The sequence below is a fragment of the Hippopotamus amphibius genome, chromosome 7 (genome assembly GCF_030028045.1).
Source record: "Hippopotamus amphibius kiboko isolate mHipAmp2 chromosome 7, mHipAmp2.hap2, whole genome shotgun sequence".
In the NCBI taxonomy this organism is placed as follows: Eukaryota; Metazoa; Chordata; class Mammalia; order Artiodactyla; family Hippopotamidae; genus Hippopotamus; species Hippopotamus amphibius.
Genome location: NC_080192.1, coordinates 85,579,444 through 85,595,671, shown reverse-complemented (window position 1 = coordinate 85,595,671; position 16,228 = coordinate 85,579,444). Strand labels below are relative to the sequence as shown.

General features: G+C 47.5%; 1 protein-coding gene across 4 annotated transcripts in view; it reads left to right on the top strand.

The window, feature by feature from the left end:
• Positions 1–4,062: 4,062 nt before the first annotated feature.
• The window catches only part of HK2 (hexokinase 2), a 56,493-nt gene continuing 44,327 nt past the window's right edge, over positions 4,063–16,228 (top strand). For 3 of the 4 annotated variants that reach the window (XM_057741549.1, XM_057741548.1, XM_057741546.1), the window contains exon 1: positions 4,063–4,583. In XM_057741549.1, the coding sequence (XP_057597532.1) occupies positions 4,521–4,583 (63 nt within the window). In that variant the 5' untranslated portion in view covers positions 4,063–4,520. Of the gene's footprint in view, positions 4,584–14,060; positions 14,079–16,228 lie in introns of those variants that run through there. The other variant, XM_057741547.1, reaches the window with a different exon arrangement.

Genomic DNA, 16,228 nt, shown 5'->3' with positions numbered 1-16,228 from the left:
CTTTAGTTTGTCCTGTATAATTTGGGGCTTATAACAATACCTTGTCCAACCACCTGCCAGGTTTGGGAGCTTCATAAGAGATAATATGCGCTTAAAGTACCTTGTGATTATTATCTGGTCCACGTGAAATGGGACCAAAGAGGGGAGTGGGGAAGAGGCTCTAAAATTAGTATGTGGAGAAGGGATCAGAGCTGACATGACCCACTGAGTTTCGTCCCACCTGTCTGGGGCCAAAAGTTTTTGTAGCACTGGACTATTGGGTTTCCAAGTATTTCTAGGCAGCAGACATCCTCCTCTTCATCCCCCACTCTTCGCCAAAGCCATCAATTCCACCTTAGACTTTAAAACATGTACACCTATAGCCTGGCTCCCTGTCCCACCCTTCCCTTGGTTCAGACTCTGGTCCTATCTTACAGCTTCAGCCTCTTTCTGCCTCTGGTCTCTAACCTCCTTCCCCTGTATCCATATGAAGGGCAATTATTGCCCTAAAATAGCAAATCAGATCACATAATTTCTCTAAGAATCTGTGCTGGGTAGCTAAACCTATATATCTATGGTGTTTCTATACCTACAGAGGAAAACCCAATTACAAGACTGTTACAATCACGCGAGAGATGTTGGGTGTGTGAATTGTTATACAAAATATGAACAATGGTTATTGCTAAGATTTTTTTTCTATTCATTTATCCAACAAATATTTATTGCATGCCTACCACGTGACAGGTACCATTTTAGGCTCTGTGGATATGATGAAACAATATAGGTACAAATCCTGCCCTAAAGAATTTACAGAAAATCAATAGGAAATCGATCAGAGTCATGTGATAGTGACTTGGGGAACTACTTGAGATAAACTTGTCAGGGGAAAGTCCTCTGAGGAGGTAATATTTTGATTGAACCTCAGTAAGGAGGAAGAGACAGCTGGACACAGATCTGGAGAAGAATATTTCAGGAAGAAGAAAAAGGAAGAGTAAAGGCTCTTGGGTGGGAAAGGGGTTGACATTTTTGAGGAAAATATACTAGTGTGAGTGCCAAGCAGTGTACTGGGGAAAGTAGTGTGGAGTGCGGTGGAGAGGGAGGCGGAGCCAAATCATATAAGTATTTAGTGATCATTGTCAGGAGTTTGAATTTTGTTCTAAGATTGGAAGACATTAAATGGTTTTGAGCCAGGGAGAGACATAGAATTGTTTATATTTTACAGGTCACTTTGGCCCCTGAGTGAAGAACTGACTATAGGGGTTAGGGTGGAGGTAGGCATGAATGGAAGCAGGAGGCTAGGTAGGACAATGTGGTATTGGCTCTGGTTGAGTTGCTGGTGGCTTGGCTAGGCAGTGTCCCAGGACATGGAGAGAAGAGGTCAATTAATAGGATCTATTTTATGGGTCAAACTGACTGCTGATGGATTGACTGGGTATGAAGGTGAGTGGTAGGAAGGAATCAAGGATGATTTAGGGTGGATGGTGATGCAATTTGCTGAGACAACTGGGAAAGGAATAGATTTGGGAAGAAAAGTTGAGTTCAGCTTTGGACATGTTAAGTGTGAGATGCTAGTCACTTCAGTGGGAGATGACAAATGGTAGTTGGAGAAATAAGTCTGGATCTCTGGGCGAGGTCCTCACTGTAGATTCACATTTGTGAGTCATCAGCATGTAAATGATATAACCGTCATGGGGCTGGCAGGGAACGCCAGGGAGTGAATGTAACTAGATCAGAGAAGAGGGTGAAGGACAGCCCTGGAATATGCCAGCATTTACCAGTAGGGAAAACAGGGGCTGAGGAACCTGGAGAGTGAGGTTAGAGGGAAACCAGGAGGGCAGAGCTTCCCTGGCTCAGCAGAGGAAGGTGTGTCCAGATGAAGGATTTAGTCAACTGGGCACAACATCCCTGAGAGGTGGAGTAAGACAAGGGTATAACAGAGATAAGAATAGATAACCAACAAGGACCTATGGCACAGGGAACTATACTCAATACTTTGTAATACCCTATAAGGGAAGAGAATCTGGAAAAGAATATATATATGTACACACACACACACACACATAAAACGGAATCACTGTGCTGTACACCTGAAACTAACACGACACTGTAATTCAAATATACTTCAATTAAAAAATTAAATTTAAGAGACAGGAACAGAGGATTTGGCAATATTTAGGTCACAATGGTGACTACGACCAAAGCAGTTTTGGATCCAGGCTTGGTTGGAGTACAGGGAGGGAGTGGTTAGAATGTGTAGTTGGCAAGGGTACACAGATTTCAAGAAGTTTTGCTGAGAGGCTACATCATGGATGTTTTTGTTTTTTCTATGTGTATGTTCTTATTTTCCAACGATGAACATTTAATACTTATGCTTTATTATTATTATTAGACATTGCAGATAGCACCCCACTATTTATGAGAGAAGGAGAAACTCCTCAGTAGAACACGCAAACCCTCATCTTCTCGCCCTGTGATCTGCCCAACCCCAGGCTTACTATTCTCCACAATCACCAGTCTCCCATTGGCTGCAATCTTGCTGGCTTCCACCATGTATAAAAGTCTGGTGCCAGCATATGATCCAGCAATCCCGCTCCTGGGCATAAATCCAGACAAAACTATAATTCAGAAAGATACATGCACCCCCTATGTTCATAGCAGCACTATTTACAATAGCCAAGACATGGAAACAAACCAAATATCCATCTACAGATGAATGGATAAAGAAGATATGGTATGTATATACAATGGAATATAACTCAGCCATAAGAAAGAATGAAATAATGCCATTTGCAGCAACATGGATAGACCTAGAGATTACCATACTAAGTGAAGTAAGTCAGAAAGACAAAGACAAATACCATATGGTAGTACTTATATGTGGAAGCTAAAATATGACACAAATGAACATATCTATGAAACAGAAACAGACTCACAGATTTATAGAGAACAGACTTGTGGCTGCCAAGTGGGGGCAGGGGGGTGGTAGGAGGGGAAGAATTGGGAGTTTGGGATTAGCAGATGCAAACTATTATATATAGGATGGATAAACAACAGGTCCTACTGTATAGTACAGGGAACTATATTCAATACCCTGTGATCAAACCATAAAGGAGAAGAATATGAAAAAAGATATATAACTGCATCACTTTGCTGTACAGCAGAAATTAAAACATTGTAAATCAACTATACTTCAATAAAATTAAAAAAAAAAGAAAAAAAAGTTTGGTGCAGGGCATTAACTGTGGCTGGGGCTCCTACTCCTCCCAGCATCCATAAGTCACCCCATCCCATCCCACATGTGTCCAGGATCATTTGGTTACACACTTATCACCCACCCACCAGTCCCACAGCTGCAGACAAAGTTTTTTTCCTGCTTTTTACTTCTCGGCTCTTAGAGTGCAGGATGGGATAATAGGGAAAAGAACAGGGCCTCAAAGACAGAGCGACGTGGGTTCCTCCCCTTCCCTGCCTCTAATTAACTGTGTGACCTTGGGCAGGTCTCTTAAGGGCTCTGTTTCCTCATCTGTAAAACGAGGTTAGTAAAACTTACATCCATTCAGTTTTGCGATGCTTGGCATAAAGTAAGCAGCAGTGGCGGCGGCTCACTTTGCATCAGCATTGCACTGAAGCCTGGATCCACAATAGATGAGAACTATGATGCTTCAGAAATGTGACCCGGTACTGGGGGCCCCTCACATGACCCCGAGATGCCACACAGTGTTTCTCTCCCCGCCCGGGATGTGTGCAGGTCCGGTGACCCGTCTTTCCAGTCACCCCCCACTCCGGGTCTGTGATCATGTCTCCCCCACGCCGCATAGCTGAGCCTGACGCGGCGGTGGCTCATGCGCCTTTCCGCCCCAGCCTCCTGCCACGGACCACACGTCTCATCCCTGCCGCCTGGCCCCGCCCCCCGCCCCCGGCGCGCCCCTCCAGCCTGCCGGCTCGGGTGTCTGAGCGGCCGCGCCCGCGGGCCGTGCATTCTGACTGGCTGCGGGCGGTCCGTGGGCGCACACACCCTCCCCGCGCAGCCAATGGGCGCGCGCGCGTCACAGAGCCGGCGGCCCGCGAGCCGGCAACCCCTCAATAAGCCACATTGTTGCACGGAACTCCGGCGCAGGAGTCCCGGGCCGTTGCTAGCACCGCCGTGTCACCGAGTAGAGAAGATTCGCGGGCGAGAGCAGCGCGCGTGTGAGCGGGAGAGGTCCTGTCCTCCTAGTGGAGCCGGGCTGCTATTCTTCTCAAGTTGAACCCCAGTGATCCTGTGGCTGAAGTTAGTACCTTGACAGCAGGGCATCCCAACACGTCGCCGGGAGTGACTCTTGGTCTCCTTTCAGCAGTTGTGACTACCAAAACCTGTTTTCAGAGACTCGAAACCCTCCAGCCGGGAGCGCCATCGTGTGCCTTCTTTGTGTGTCTCCCGGACTCACCGCTCCCGGCCCGGCCGCCAAGCCCGGGTATAAAGCGGTCGGACCGCACGTCCTCCTCTCCCGCACGTGCTCCAGCTTCGGTTTCCCAACTCCGCGCCGTCGGGCCGCGGCAGGATGATCGCCTCGCATCTGCTCGCCTACTTCTTTACCGAGCTCAACCATGACCAAGTGCAGAAGGTAAGTAAGCGCGGGAGGGGGCGGCTGGCTCGCCTCTGACAACGTTGCTTTGTCCCCTCTCTCCGGGGTCCCGGCCGGCTGGGACTCTCTTCTTAGACCCTGCGGGGACCCCGCTTCCTCCCCATTCCGGGCCGCGGACGCGGAAAATATCCGAGCGGCGAGGAAAGTCCTGGGCTGGAGGAGCCACGTCCGCTAGGCACGGGCAGACGTGTGCGCGCGTGCGAGGCTCCGGGGCTCGCGCACCGCGCGGCTCTCCCTCTCCGCTACCCTGCGCGCGCTCGGGCCTTTTTTTTTTTTTTTTTTTTTTTTTTTTGAGGGGCGGGCCACGCGGCACGTAGTCTTTGACTGCCGGGCCCACGTGGGAGGAGCCCCCCTCTCGCTGCCTGAGTTCCGGCCAGAGCACGTGGGGAGAGTCGTGGCGCGGGGGTGGGGTGGGGTCGGCTGGGGAAGACTCCGCAGCCGCGCGGGGTTGCCCGGGTTCGTCCAGCGCTAAAGGACAGCATTTTGGGGACCTGCGATTCCCCCTAGCGTTCCTCACGGTCTTGAAGTGGGCTTGGGGAGAAGACGACCCGGGAAGAAGCTGGGAAAGGGGCAGAGAAGCTCCGCTCGCCGCGCCCCTTCCCCGGAACTGAGGCGCCCTGAACTGTGGCTCCGCGAGGGGAGTGCGCCCCGTCACCCCCATTCCCAGCGCCCGCCTCGGGGCTGCCCCGCCTTGGGTACCCCACCCCCGGGCCCGCTTCCAAATGGGGGGGGTGGACTTTGGATGTTACTTCTGGTGTACCTAAAAGTTTCTCCGAGAGGACCAACACCCCCTTTCCCCCTTTTTGCCGCCTTCTAGGAGAGTTTTGTCTTTCTGAAAACGAGCTTTTCCCTGTCCTAGGCCCCGACCTGTCTGCCCACTCCTCTCTCAGTAGGCGCCCCCCCCAAGACAAAGCCTCTGGCCCCGCTGGGGAGCCTCGCTCTCTGTGTCTCTGGGTATGGAGTGGGGGTGGGGCCAACCTGGGCCCCAGGCGCTCTCTGGGGAGAATTGAGTTTCTGAAACGCTCGGGATTTTCGGGATTGTCCCCTGGCCCTGGGCCTCAGCTAGGACTTGAGACGAGGGGGTGGGCTGGGGCGGGGGTGGAGGGTGTCCAGATCTGTGAGGCAATGACAGAGGGTTGCACAATTACATACTTGAAATTTCTGCGTCTTAATGGGAACACATTTTTAGGAAAATGTGTTCACATTATCTTTCTGTGGGGCGACCTGCTCATACTCCCATTCTGAGGATCCTGAGAGCAAAGGAGAGGAAGGTGGGTTATCATTACAGTGTTTTCAAAGACGTGGCAGTTGAACCCCAGAATACTATGACATTACTTCGCCTCAGACTGGAGCGGGGAGCAGTGAGTGGCTGGTTTAGTTGAGTTTTACTCTGCTTATAAGTGGCGTCAATCCCGGGATGAGGTTCTGCTCTGCACTTTAATTCAGTTTATTTAAGAACGTGTCTGTGAGCTGGCAGGACCATGGCCGCTTCTTTTGGCTTCTTTGCCCAAGAAGTGAATTAACCCTTGTGGAAGACTGTCTTCTCTTGGCAAGTCCTAGAATACAAAGCTGGAGGATCATTAATTCAGGGGAGGTCTTCTCAGCTGGGTGAATATTGCCCCAGGACATTTAAATTTACTCACCCTTCTGTCTAGAGGATGGAACCTAGGACCACAAATTTACCCTGCCCCAAGCCAGAGGATGGAGGCTAGGGCTGGAACCTTCCTGGCCTGGAATGGGGAGAGGTCATCTCTTTAGTCCCAGATTGGAAATGCAGTTAACCGGGGAATGCAGAAATGAGTTCTAATCTGTTTTGTGGTTTATTAACCACAGGACTCTGAGCGAGTCACTTTGCTTCTTTGGACCACCAATTTCTTTTTGTAAAACAGCGATGACAACAGCTACCTTCTCCACTTCAGCGAGTTGTGATGATTAAGCACAGCAATGTGAAAAGGTCTTTCTTGTAGCCTTCTCTACACTTGCAGCCTGTGAAGTGCCTCAAGGACACTTGGGTGTATTTCCTCTAAATTACCAATGGGGGCAGAATTGAGTCAGGCCTTAACGCAGCAGGTGTGGAAGTTGGGACTTAGCCTCCCAGTTTAGGTGAGTAAAGTTGCTTGATTCCAGCTGCAATTAGGAAATAGGAAGAGAGTCAGAGAGAACATTTGGAAGCATCTTTTAAAGTTGCTACTAGAAGGAAGAATTAAGAGAGAAGTTTGAAGCTGGAGTTTAATTTTAGAGTCTTTTGAAAAGGCCTGGTTGCAAACTCTCCTGAAATCCCCATCATTTTACATAATCTGGGTTGTAGTCTGAGGCAGGGAAAGTTTAGATTCACCTGCCTAAAACTAGCCGCATCGAAATCACTTGTCTCCTGATAGATAAGCCCACTGTTTTGCGCTGATTGACACTCGAAACTCAGGAGCAAACACATATAGCATTTACTGTGTACTAAGAGGTTTTAAGCTCTTTACATATGTTAGCTCATTAACATTCACAACAACACAATGAAGAAGATACTGTTATCATCATCCCTGTTTTACTGGTAAGGAACTGAGGCACAGAGTGACTTGTTCAAGGTCACTAGCTTCAAAAAAGCTGGAAATTGAAGCTGTGCATTTGGGCTCTAGAGGCCCATGCTTCTGACTGCACTTCCTGCCTCTGGGACCATTAGAAGACTCTATCCTGGCCCGTGTCTGTGTTCACACTTGCATATTGGCAGCACCCACACCCAGCAAGTCCAGAAACGCAGCTAGCTCTCCTCTAGGTCAGGTTAGTGGCACCAGTACCCTCTGACTATTCTGGCTGTGATCCCTGGACCCATTTCACTGACTTTCCTTTCTGATTGCTATACCTTTGTCAACTGGTCTCTTGGTTACTTCAGAGGCCTCCTAGGGTTTGTTTCCAGTCTTTTTCTGGAGCCAGACTGGATTGTTTCAGAAGCCTTTTAAGACTGCATACTGTAACATATGTGGAATCTAATATGACACAAATGAAATTATTTAGGAAACAGAAACAGACTCACAGACATAGAAAACAAGTTATGGTTACCCAAGGGGAAAGGAAGTGGGGGGAGAATAAATTAGGAGTTTGGGATTGGCAGATACAAACTACTATATGTAAAATAGATAAACAACAAGGTCCTACTGTATAGCACAGGGAACTATATTCAATATCCTATAATAAACCATAATGGAAAAGAATATGAAAAAGAATATGTGTGTATAACTGAATCACTTTGCTGTATACCAGAAACTAACACCATATTGTAAATCAACCATAATACTTAAAAAAAAAAAGACTGTGTCCTGATTGCCCCCTGACCCTACCCGCCACCTCAGCCTCATCTTCTCTATCTTCATTCCCCAAAGAATTGACTCACCATTCCTCTGAGTGTCACACCTGTTCACACTAGGTGCTTTTGTGTAGCGTTTGTATCATTCCATCATACATGGGAGTTGGTAGTTTCAGGGCAGGGAGAATCCTAGGTGTTCACCTTTATAGCCAGTTTGTGGCCACTGGTGAGGTGCTCAGCGAGTGCAAGAATGGAGTGGACCTTCCTGGAAAAAGAAGCTGAGCAAGGGCTACAGGAAGTGGAGGAGGGTGAGAGGCAGCTGCAGGGAGTGCTGGCACTGGGCTGAAGGGGTGGATATCCAAGGGTGAATGGACCCTTGGAGGGAAAGACAGTGAGCTATCCCCTCATGAAGGCCTGAGGCTTGGAGTGAGGCTGATCCTGAGTGAGAAGGAGGTGGGGTGAGGTGCGGGGAGAGAGAAAGAGGGTGTTTCCTGTCCTCCAGCAATCAAGGGTTTTTGTCCTGTCTGGAGAGTTAGAGGATTCTTTTAATTAATTGAGCTATAATTAATATACAAAATACAGGACTTTTGTCTCTTAGGAATGAAAATTAGGATTAACCATGGAAGTGAAATGAAGTATACATGCCTTCCTTTAGCCATCAACCGATTGCTGTAACACACATAGACAGGTGACATACGGTCTTGGAATATAGATAGTTCACTGGGGCTCTTTACTATATTAGTGAAGGATAGCTTTCAATTCTGAACTTAAATGAGAGGGGGGAATATCTTGGAAGCAGAAAGATTCAACAGAACCCCCAAGAAATAAAGAGTTTAATGTTTTTTGAGAACCTACTGTGGGTATAAGGCCCTCTAGATACTGTGTGGGAAATTGAGACCAAGATACCTTTCAGCTGTCTGGTGAGATGAGGCTCCAGGAATAGATACTTTACAGCCACTAAAGGGTCATGGCAGTCATTCCCATGGGATGGGGAGTTAGGGACCTCAAGGGAATCTCGACTGATATTTTTTGCACACCTACTGTGTGCCATTAATCTTCAGATAGGGGATGAAAGTATGGGAGTAAAGTACTGATTAAAACCTTAATAAGATTATTTTTGGCTGAGTTAACTGACCTTGACAGGTACAATTTGCCTCATTGGTTCAACTTAGTATCTTAATACTAAGTCCCTTTCCTGCTCAGAAGACAATTGATGGTAGCAGGAATATTTTGTAGCCTTTACTAATCATCCATTTGTTTTGTATTGTCAAATTTCTCTTTCGGAAAGCAACCAAGAAGCACTACTTTCTTTACCCCGGGATGAATTAAAATTCTCTTTGAGGCTTTTAGACAAAGCCAACATTTTTTCTTTTTTTTTTAAACATCACTTTTCAAAGTTGAACTTTTCTAGCACCCCTGAGGAGTTAGAGGGCAGCTAGGGACCCTTTTTCCAGGGAGATGCAAAACAACACACAAACCACAACAGTTTTCTCCAAATCTGGCAGCCATAGTAAAGAGATCTGATATATTAAAAGAACTCAGGAACCCCAGAAAACTGGCTTCCTTTGTTCAGATACTTCCGGTTTAAAAGATGGCTCTTGATAACTGGTTCCTCATTATCTTTGTTGATTTTTGAAGTCAGCAAGTTTGGTTTGTTTTCCAACACTGTGTAATGTCTATCTTTGACTTTCCAAAGCAGTGGGGGTGGAGGTGTGGCACATCAAATCTCGGAGTTCCTTGACTGCGACAGTATCTCACATCGTAGATCACAGGTAGCTGTTCCTGCTTACTTCTGAAGCAGGTCTCTCAACCTCAGTGCTATTGGCATTTTGGGCTGGATAATCTTGTGAGGGGCTACCCAGCCTACCATAAAGAGCAAGAGTTTTTACCCTTCCTCAATTTACAGGGCCAAAGCCTTGTGTTTTGTTTTTGTTTTTTGTTGTTGTTTGTTTTTTAACTACTCCTTTACAGCAGTGGTTTTCAACTATTATAGTGATTTTGTCCCCCAGGTGGACTTTGGTGGTATCTGGAGACATTTTTGGTTGTCACAGGCAGGTGGATGAGGATGTTTTATTGCATCTAGTAAGTAGAGGCAAGGGATGAAGCTAAACATCCTACAATGCCCAGGACAGCCCCTGCTCCCCTCCCCGCAAAAAAGACTTTTCTGACCCCAAATATCTATAGGTTGAGAAACTACTGGTAGCTGCAACTAGGACCATAGTTCTTAGCTTTCAGTTTGCCATGTTATGGGATAGTCATGGTGGGAAGTGGCCTTTTACAAAAGATGAATTTAAGATGAGGTCTGCAGACCACAGTAGTTAGCAGATGTCCATGACCCCTGGCTGAAGTGTGGCTTACCTTAGTTATTTTTTTCTGTGTTCAACCAGAAAAATGTGGGCAAGGTAAGCACTCCAGGAAGTCAGTGAGAGAGAAGTTTGCTCAGCTGACCCCAGGAGAATCTCACCCTGGCTTCTGTTGGGGTTTCCCTGAAGGCTAGGTATCCTCCAGGTTTCTGAACAAGGCAGGCATGTGACCTGGTGGAACTACTATCGCTGGGAGCAGAGGAAGGGGGCTGTTGGTCCCCACTGAGGGACAGTCCAGCAGTCACTGGGAGAGGCTATGTGGTGAGAAGTAGAGCCATGCTCCTTGGGATTGAATCCTGGCTCCCCACTAACCAGCTCTGTGAACTGGGGCCAGTTATTTAAGCTCTCTAGGCCTCAGTTTCTTCTGTTTGTAAAATGGAGAGTGGATAACACTTTAATAGGGGCTTTGTAAGGATTTAAGAGAGTGAATATATGTGAAGTTCTTAGAGCTGTGCCTGCCGCATCGTCAACACTTTATGTCAAATATTAGTACATAGAAAAAGGACACACTCTCAGATACCCGACTGCGCTATCCATCTGGGCGGAAGCAAAAGAGGGCCTGCTTCTTTTTTCCCGAGGGCTCTTAGGGCATATGGATTCTGGCCCATTTATATTCTCTGTCTAATGTTGGATTAGAGCAGAGGACAGGGAGGACAGAAGGATAGAAACTTCCTAATGCTGAGGAATAAGGAAGCATCCTCAATGCCCCCTCCAACTTCTAAAACCTTCTTATTCCTGGGCATAGGAGACCCATTTTTGAGCTCATCCTCTAACTTGCTTTCCTTTCAGTCTTATGGGGAGGTAGCATCCCCGTTGGGTGGGGGATGTCTCTGGGATGCCTGGGCCACTTTGGTGGACCTCAGGTTGAAGCATCTTCCTTGGGAAGTCATGAGAGACACAGCTGCACTGAATAGCTGCAGCATTAGTTCAACCCCTTTTCCCTGCAGAAGCCTAGTCCCCTTCCTGCTGGTACCTCCCCTGTAGGGCAGAATTGCAGAGGCTCCAAGGGCAGTTGCTGAGGCCACCTATGCTGTAATTGGCCAATGAGATGCTTGTGCACACTTCCTCACATCTGCCCTAGACTCTGGCTTCCCACTGCGGGGACCAGTTGAGGTGCCCTGTGCTGTTGAGCCATAGGTCTGGGTTATGGTAGGTTTCAGTCGCACTGACCCCTGGAGTTTCAATGAAGGGAACAGTCATTCTCACATTTTTTTGGCACATTGAGTGGAGAGTCCCTGGCCATCTTGGTTCTCAGCAGAGAGCTCTTTGCCCGTTATATACAGACTCTGGCCTGTCCAGTGTGGCCCCTTCTGACACTGGGGTGCTTGGGGTTCTTGACAAAGCTGGAGAGGACCCTCTGTGTGGAACCCACACTCTATTCCCCCCATCCCTGTACCTTTGTCTTGTCCAAACTTAGTTGGGAGTCTTGGCCTTGTTCGCATGGGAGCAAGAGCTAGACAATCTCCTTTTCCCTAAGGGCCATGCTTTTTGCACTTTTGTCTGTGAATCTCTAAGCAATTCCTTGATAGTCCTTCCTTGGAGGAGCCTTATCTTGGAGTTATCTGGGAGAGTGAGTCAGGCTTGAAAACCTGGCTGTGGGAACCCTCAGTGTCCCCCCGCCCCCCCAGCCTTCCTGCCTCTCCTTGCCCTCAGCTCAGCAGCCCTGCCCTGGAGGCCTGGAGGTGGTCTATGTCTTGGAAGGCCTTATTCCCAACCTCTTCCTTCTGGCATCTCCATATTGTCTGATAAAGAAATGAAGCCAAATGAGACATTGGACAGCTTTATTTTGGGCTAAGTAAGGGAATTTGAGGCTGTCACTTTTCCTTTTTCCCATTTGAGGGACTTTTTCCTCCTGCTCCCTCCCAGATTTTTCTGACTCAGCCCCTTCTAATGAAGCCTTCGAGCCATGTCCCACCAGTTCTCTTCCCCCCAATTCTCAAAGGTCTTAAAATAACAAACACATGCACCACTTATGAAGTGCTGGGCTCTGCCTGTGAACTCTACTACAACTCAGGTCATCCTCAGGCAGCCCTCCAGGGTAGACATTATTATTACCTATTATTCAGATGAAGACACCAAGGCACAAAAAGGGACTCTACCTTGCTCAAGGGCAAGCCAGAATTCAAACCCAGGCATTCTGATTCCAGAGCCCAGGCCCTTAGCCCCAGCGTGGGGCTGCCTGGAACAACTGGAGATGGCCAGTTGTCTTTCACTTTCATCGGTTATGATTCTCGTGTCAGTTGGGAAGGGACTTTTGAGATCATCTAGTCCAAAACCTTCATTTTACAGTTGAGGAAACCAGGTGCCATATACTAAGGCACCAGTCAGGTACCCAGTCTCTCCATCCCCATCCTATTTCCTTTTGCACCACTGGTATAGCATGAGCTCTTCTCATCATTCAGGTGTGGGCTCCCCAAGAACCACAAGCAGGACTTGCTTTGTGGCCTGTACCTAAGGTGACTCTATAATTTATTATCCAAACCACGCCTTTTGAGGCCTACTCTCTTTACTTTTGAGAGTAAAAGGGGACACCGTTAACAGTTATGTTGCTACCACACTGTAAACAGATTGTCCTGGGCAAACTGGGATATATGGTTGCCCTGCTTATGGTGGGTATGACTGGGATGGGTGGAGCAGACTGGGAAGGTCTGAGGCTGGACATGGTACAAAGGGACAGACCCAGAGGGATCTGGTCCAGCCGGTGGACAGTGGCAGCAGACAGGAGTGGGGAGTTCAATGGGCATCTGGGCTCAGGGGCAGACTGTGGTCCCTGGCAGGGGGCTGTCCAGGGGAGGCAGAGTTTGACCCCTAGGGGATCTAGGGTAATGGTCAGGTAAATAGAGAGGAAACTGCTGCTGCCAGGATCACATGCAGTGCGGGCCCAGGCCTGGAGAACAAGGCCAGGCTCTGAGCATCTGGGCAGTCTGCAGTAGCCAGCTCTTCCCCTTCACCCAAGTTACTCTCTCACTCTTCTCCTCAGCATTCCCATCGCCCCTTGATGTCACCATAACAAATACATCTTGAGGACCTACTGCATCTCAGTACTGAGGTAGCTCTGGCATCACAAATATGAAGTTGGGAACATGTAGTCAGTGCCTTTAGTCTTCTGGGACCAGTGAGAGCAAGAAACAGAAGTGTCAAAAGTGTGTTAGTATAACCAGCTGGGAATTTGGGGAAGGTATTTGGGGAGAGGCCATTTGTACTGGGCTCTGAAGGGCAAGTGAGAGTTTGTTAGGCTAGAGTAGGAGAACATTCTAGGCGTGGGGTCAACACATATCTTTAACCTTTTCAAGACAAAAACTCCTCAGAATTGTATTGATGTATGTGATTTAAGTGATTGTAAATCTGTATTTTATTATAGTGAAAGAATATGCTTGCTCTCTGTCCTCACTCCTTCAGTTTGTAATGACTTGCTGACGTATATGCCTCCCACCAACATAGTGAACACTTGCAAGCAGAAAGGCCTTCTTTATCCTGGGGTCTGCAAGCGCCTGGCCCTGGCGCACTCAATTTAGTACTCAGTGTGTGGATGAATGAACTGTTCCCGGGTCATATACATCTGGGACATATGATTCCTTTGCACTGCTGCCCCATAGTCTGAGGACAGGAAGGTCCCGGGACAGGCGCCCCAAATGCCTGTCTCCTGGACTCCTGACAGGTGCTGTTGCCTGAGGTCTGTCTGGCTGTAACTCCATGCAGCCCAGAGCAAGAACTGGAAGAACAGGAAACCCTGTGACTCACAGTGCAACAGGAACCTGGAGGAGTGGCCTGTAAGCCTCCTCAGTGAGCTCCACAGTCACCCTGCGCTGCTTCAGGCATGTGAGTACGCTGTGCGTCAGCTGGAATCTCCCTGAGGTGGCATCACGGCCCTAGTGGGGGTCAGCCTTGTCCCATCTGAAAAAAGTGTCGAGGCAGATCTGTTGCTTTTGGTTAGCTGCGTTTCAGAATTCAGGAGCCTTCAAGAATCCAGGATCTGCTGTGTCTTTTCCTCCCCAATTCATCCTTTTTTTTTTTTTAATCATCTTATCGGAAACATCTGGCCTTGGATTGGCACTGTTACAGGATAAACTTGCTGCTCTTTACACAATCTTGGTCTTCCCAGGAGGAGTCTGTGAAGACATTATTAGTAATGAGGTCACTGCCAGCAGTTAGCTAGCTTTCCCTGGGTGGGGACACCTGTGCCCCAGGTTAGGGCACTCATCTGGCCACCGGATGTTATGGGTCCTGTCAGGGACTTGGCCTATGGTTTGGGAAAACTTCTTCAAACCTTGGTTTCCTTGTGAAATATTTGCAGTAAAACACTGGCAGAGGAATAATGGAAAATATGAAATTCTTTCGAAACTAAGTTGTAAGCATGTGTCAGCACATAGAGGCACTGGAAGGCTGTGCGTGGCTGCATTGAGGTTACGGCTTTCCCTCTGATTTGACCTCTCTGGCCCTACCATGTGAGTAGGTCGACTACGGCCTAGTCAGTGCCTTGCCCTTTTTCCTTCCTAAGTTTTTAAATCCAAGTATAATTTACATAGGGAACTGAACTCACCAGGTAACCACCACCCAGATCCAGTAACAAATTATTACCAGCAACAGCAAATATACCCCCCACTAAATGTAATCACTATCCTGACTTCTGCCGGCATAGATCTGTTTCTGTACTTACTATAAATGGACTCCAGTGGACTCCATGATCTGTTCCCTTTTGTATTTGGCCTCTTTTGCACAACTTTATACTGTGAGATTCATCTATATATGTAGTTGCATGTGACGGTAGGTGGTGCATTCTCATTGCTGGATAGTACCCAGCCCCTGCCTCTCCAACTCTGTTTTGACTATAGTTGAATTAAAGCAGATGAGACTAGTCTAAGACCTTCACTTCAAGAGGCTGTGGTTCTTCCTAAATTTCTTTCTAGGAAGCTAGGTTGGAGCCTTGGAGTCTGGCCTAATATATATATATGTATATATGTTATATTTATATTATATATATACACCTGATTGTATCTTTAGGACAAAAGCATGAGTGCTAGGAAAGCTAAAATTCAGTCAGTTGGTCTGCTTGGGGTCTAGAAGAAGCTAAAAACGTAGGAATTAGCTAGTGTTCATTCAGCACCTCCTGGAGAGAAGGTTCTAGGTACTCAATCAGAAATACCCAAAGACTGGAGAAAGAAGTTCAGCAGTGCCGTAGTGCCTCAGGGTGTCCCTGTGTCCTTGGCCATGAGTATGCTTATGGAGTTGCTATCTTATCCAGTTTGGTCTCTTGAATTCCCCCTTTTACCAGGAGGATGTGTCCTGTAGGGATGACTGATGAGCATTTGCTCATCATGTATTATTATCTCCTGCCTACTTATTAAAAGGATTAGGTGATATGGTTCAGCTTTCATTGAAAGGACTTCTAAAATAAGAGTCTTGGAATTGGCAGGAATGATTATCAAAAAACTTAGTTCATTAAAGTTGAGTACAGAGCCCTGAGCTTCCTGATAGTCAAGGCAAAAAGGACAGCCCTCGAGTCAGTTGTTTTAATCTCATTGGCCTGTAGCACGATGCACAGTTACTCTGGGCAGCCAGAGTTTCTCTTGACACTAAACCTTACAGAGGATTGACTGATCAGTGAACAACATAGCAACTTTACACAGTGGGGTGATCTTCATGATTCTCCCTTCCCGTGCTCCCTTGTTTAAAGGTAATAAGATTAAATCATACATATGGAGGCATTGTGATAGGGAACTAATGCAATGTAGTGAGGTGAGAGGCTTTCTGGTCCTAAAGGTCATAACCTCCTTCTAGGATCTTGGGCTTGCCCACACCTTCTGAGCCTTTTCACATGATCTCCCTACTGTCTCCACATTAACATATATCCACTGATATGTATGTTCGATATGTATATTCTTAGTCCAGGAGCAATCTGCCCTGAATGCCAGTCTCACAGCCCACTTACTCATACCTGTGACACTTCCCACAGGCTGCTTTGCACTGTG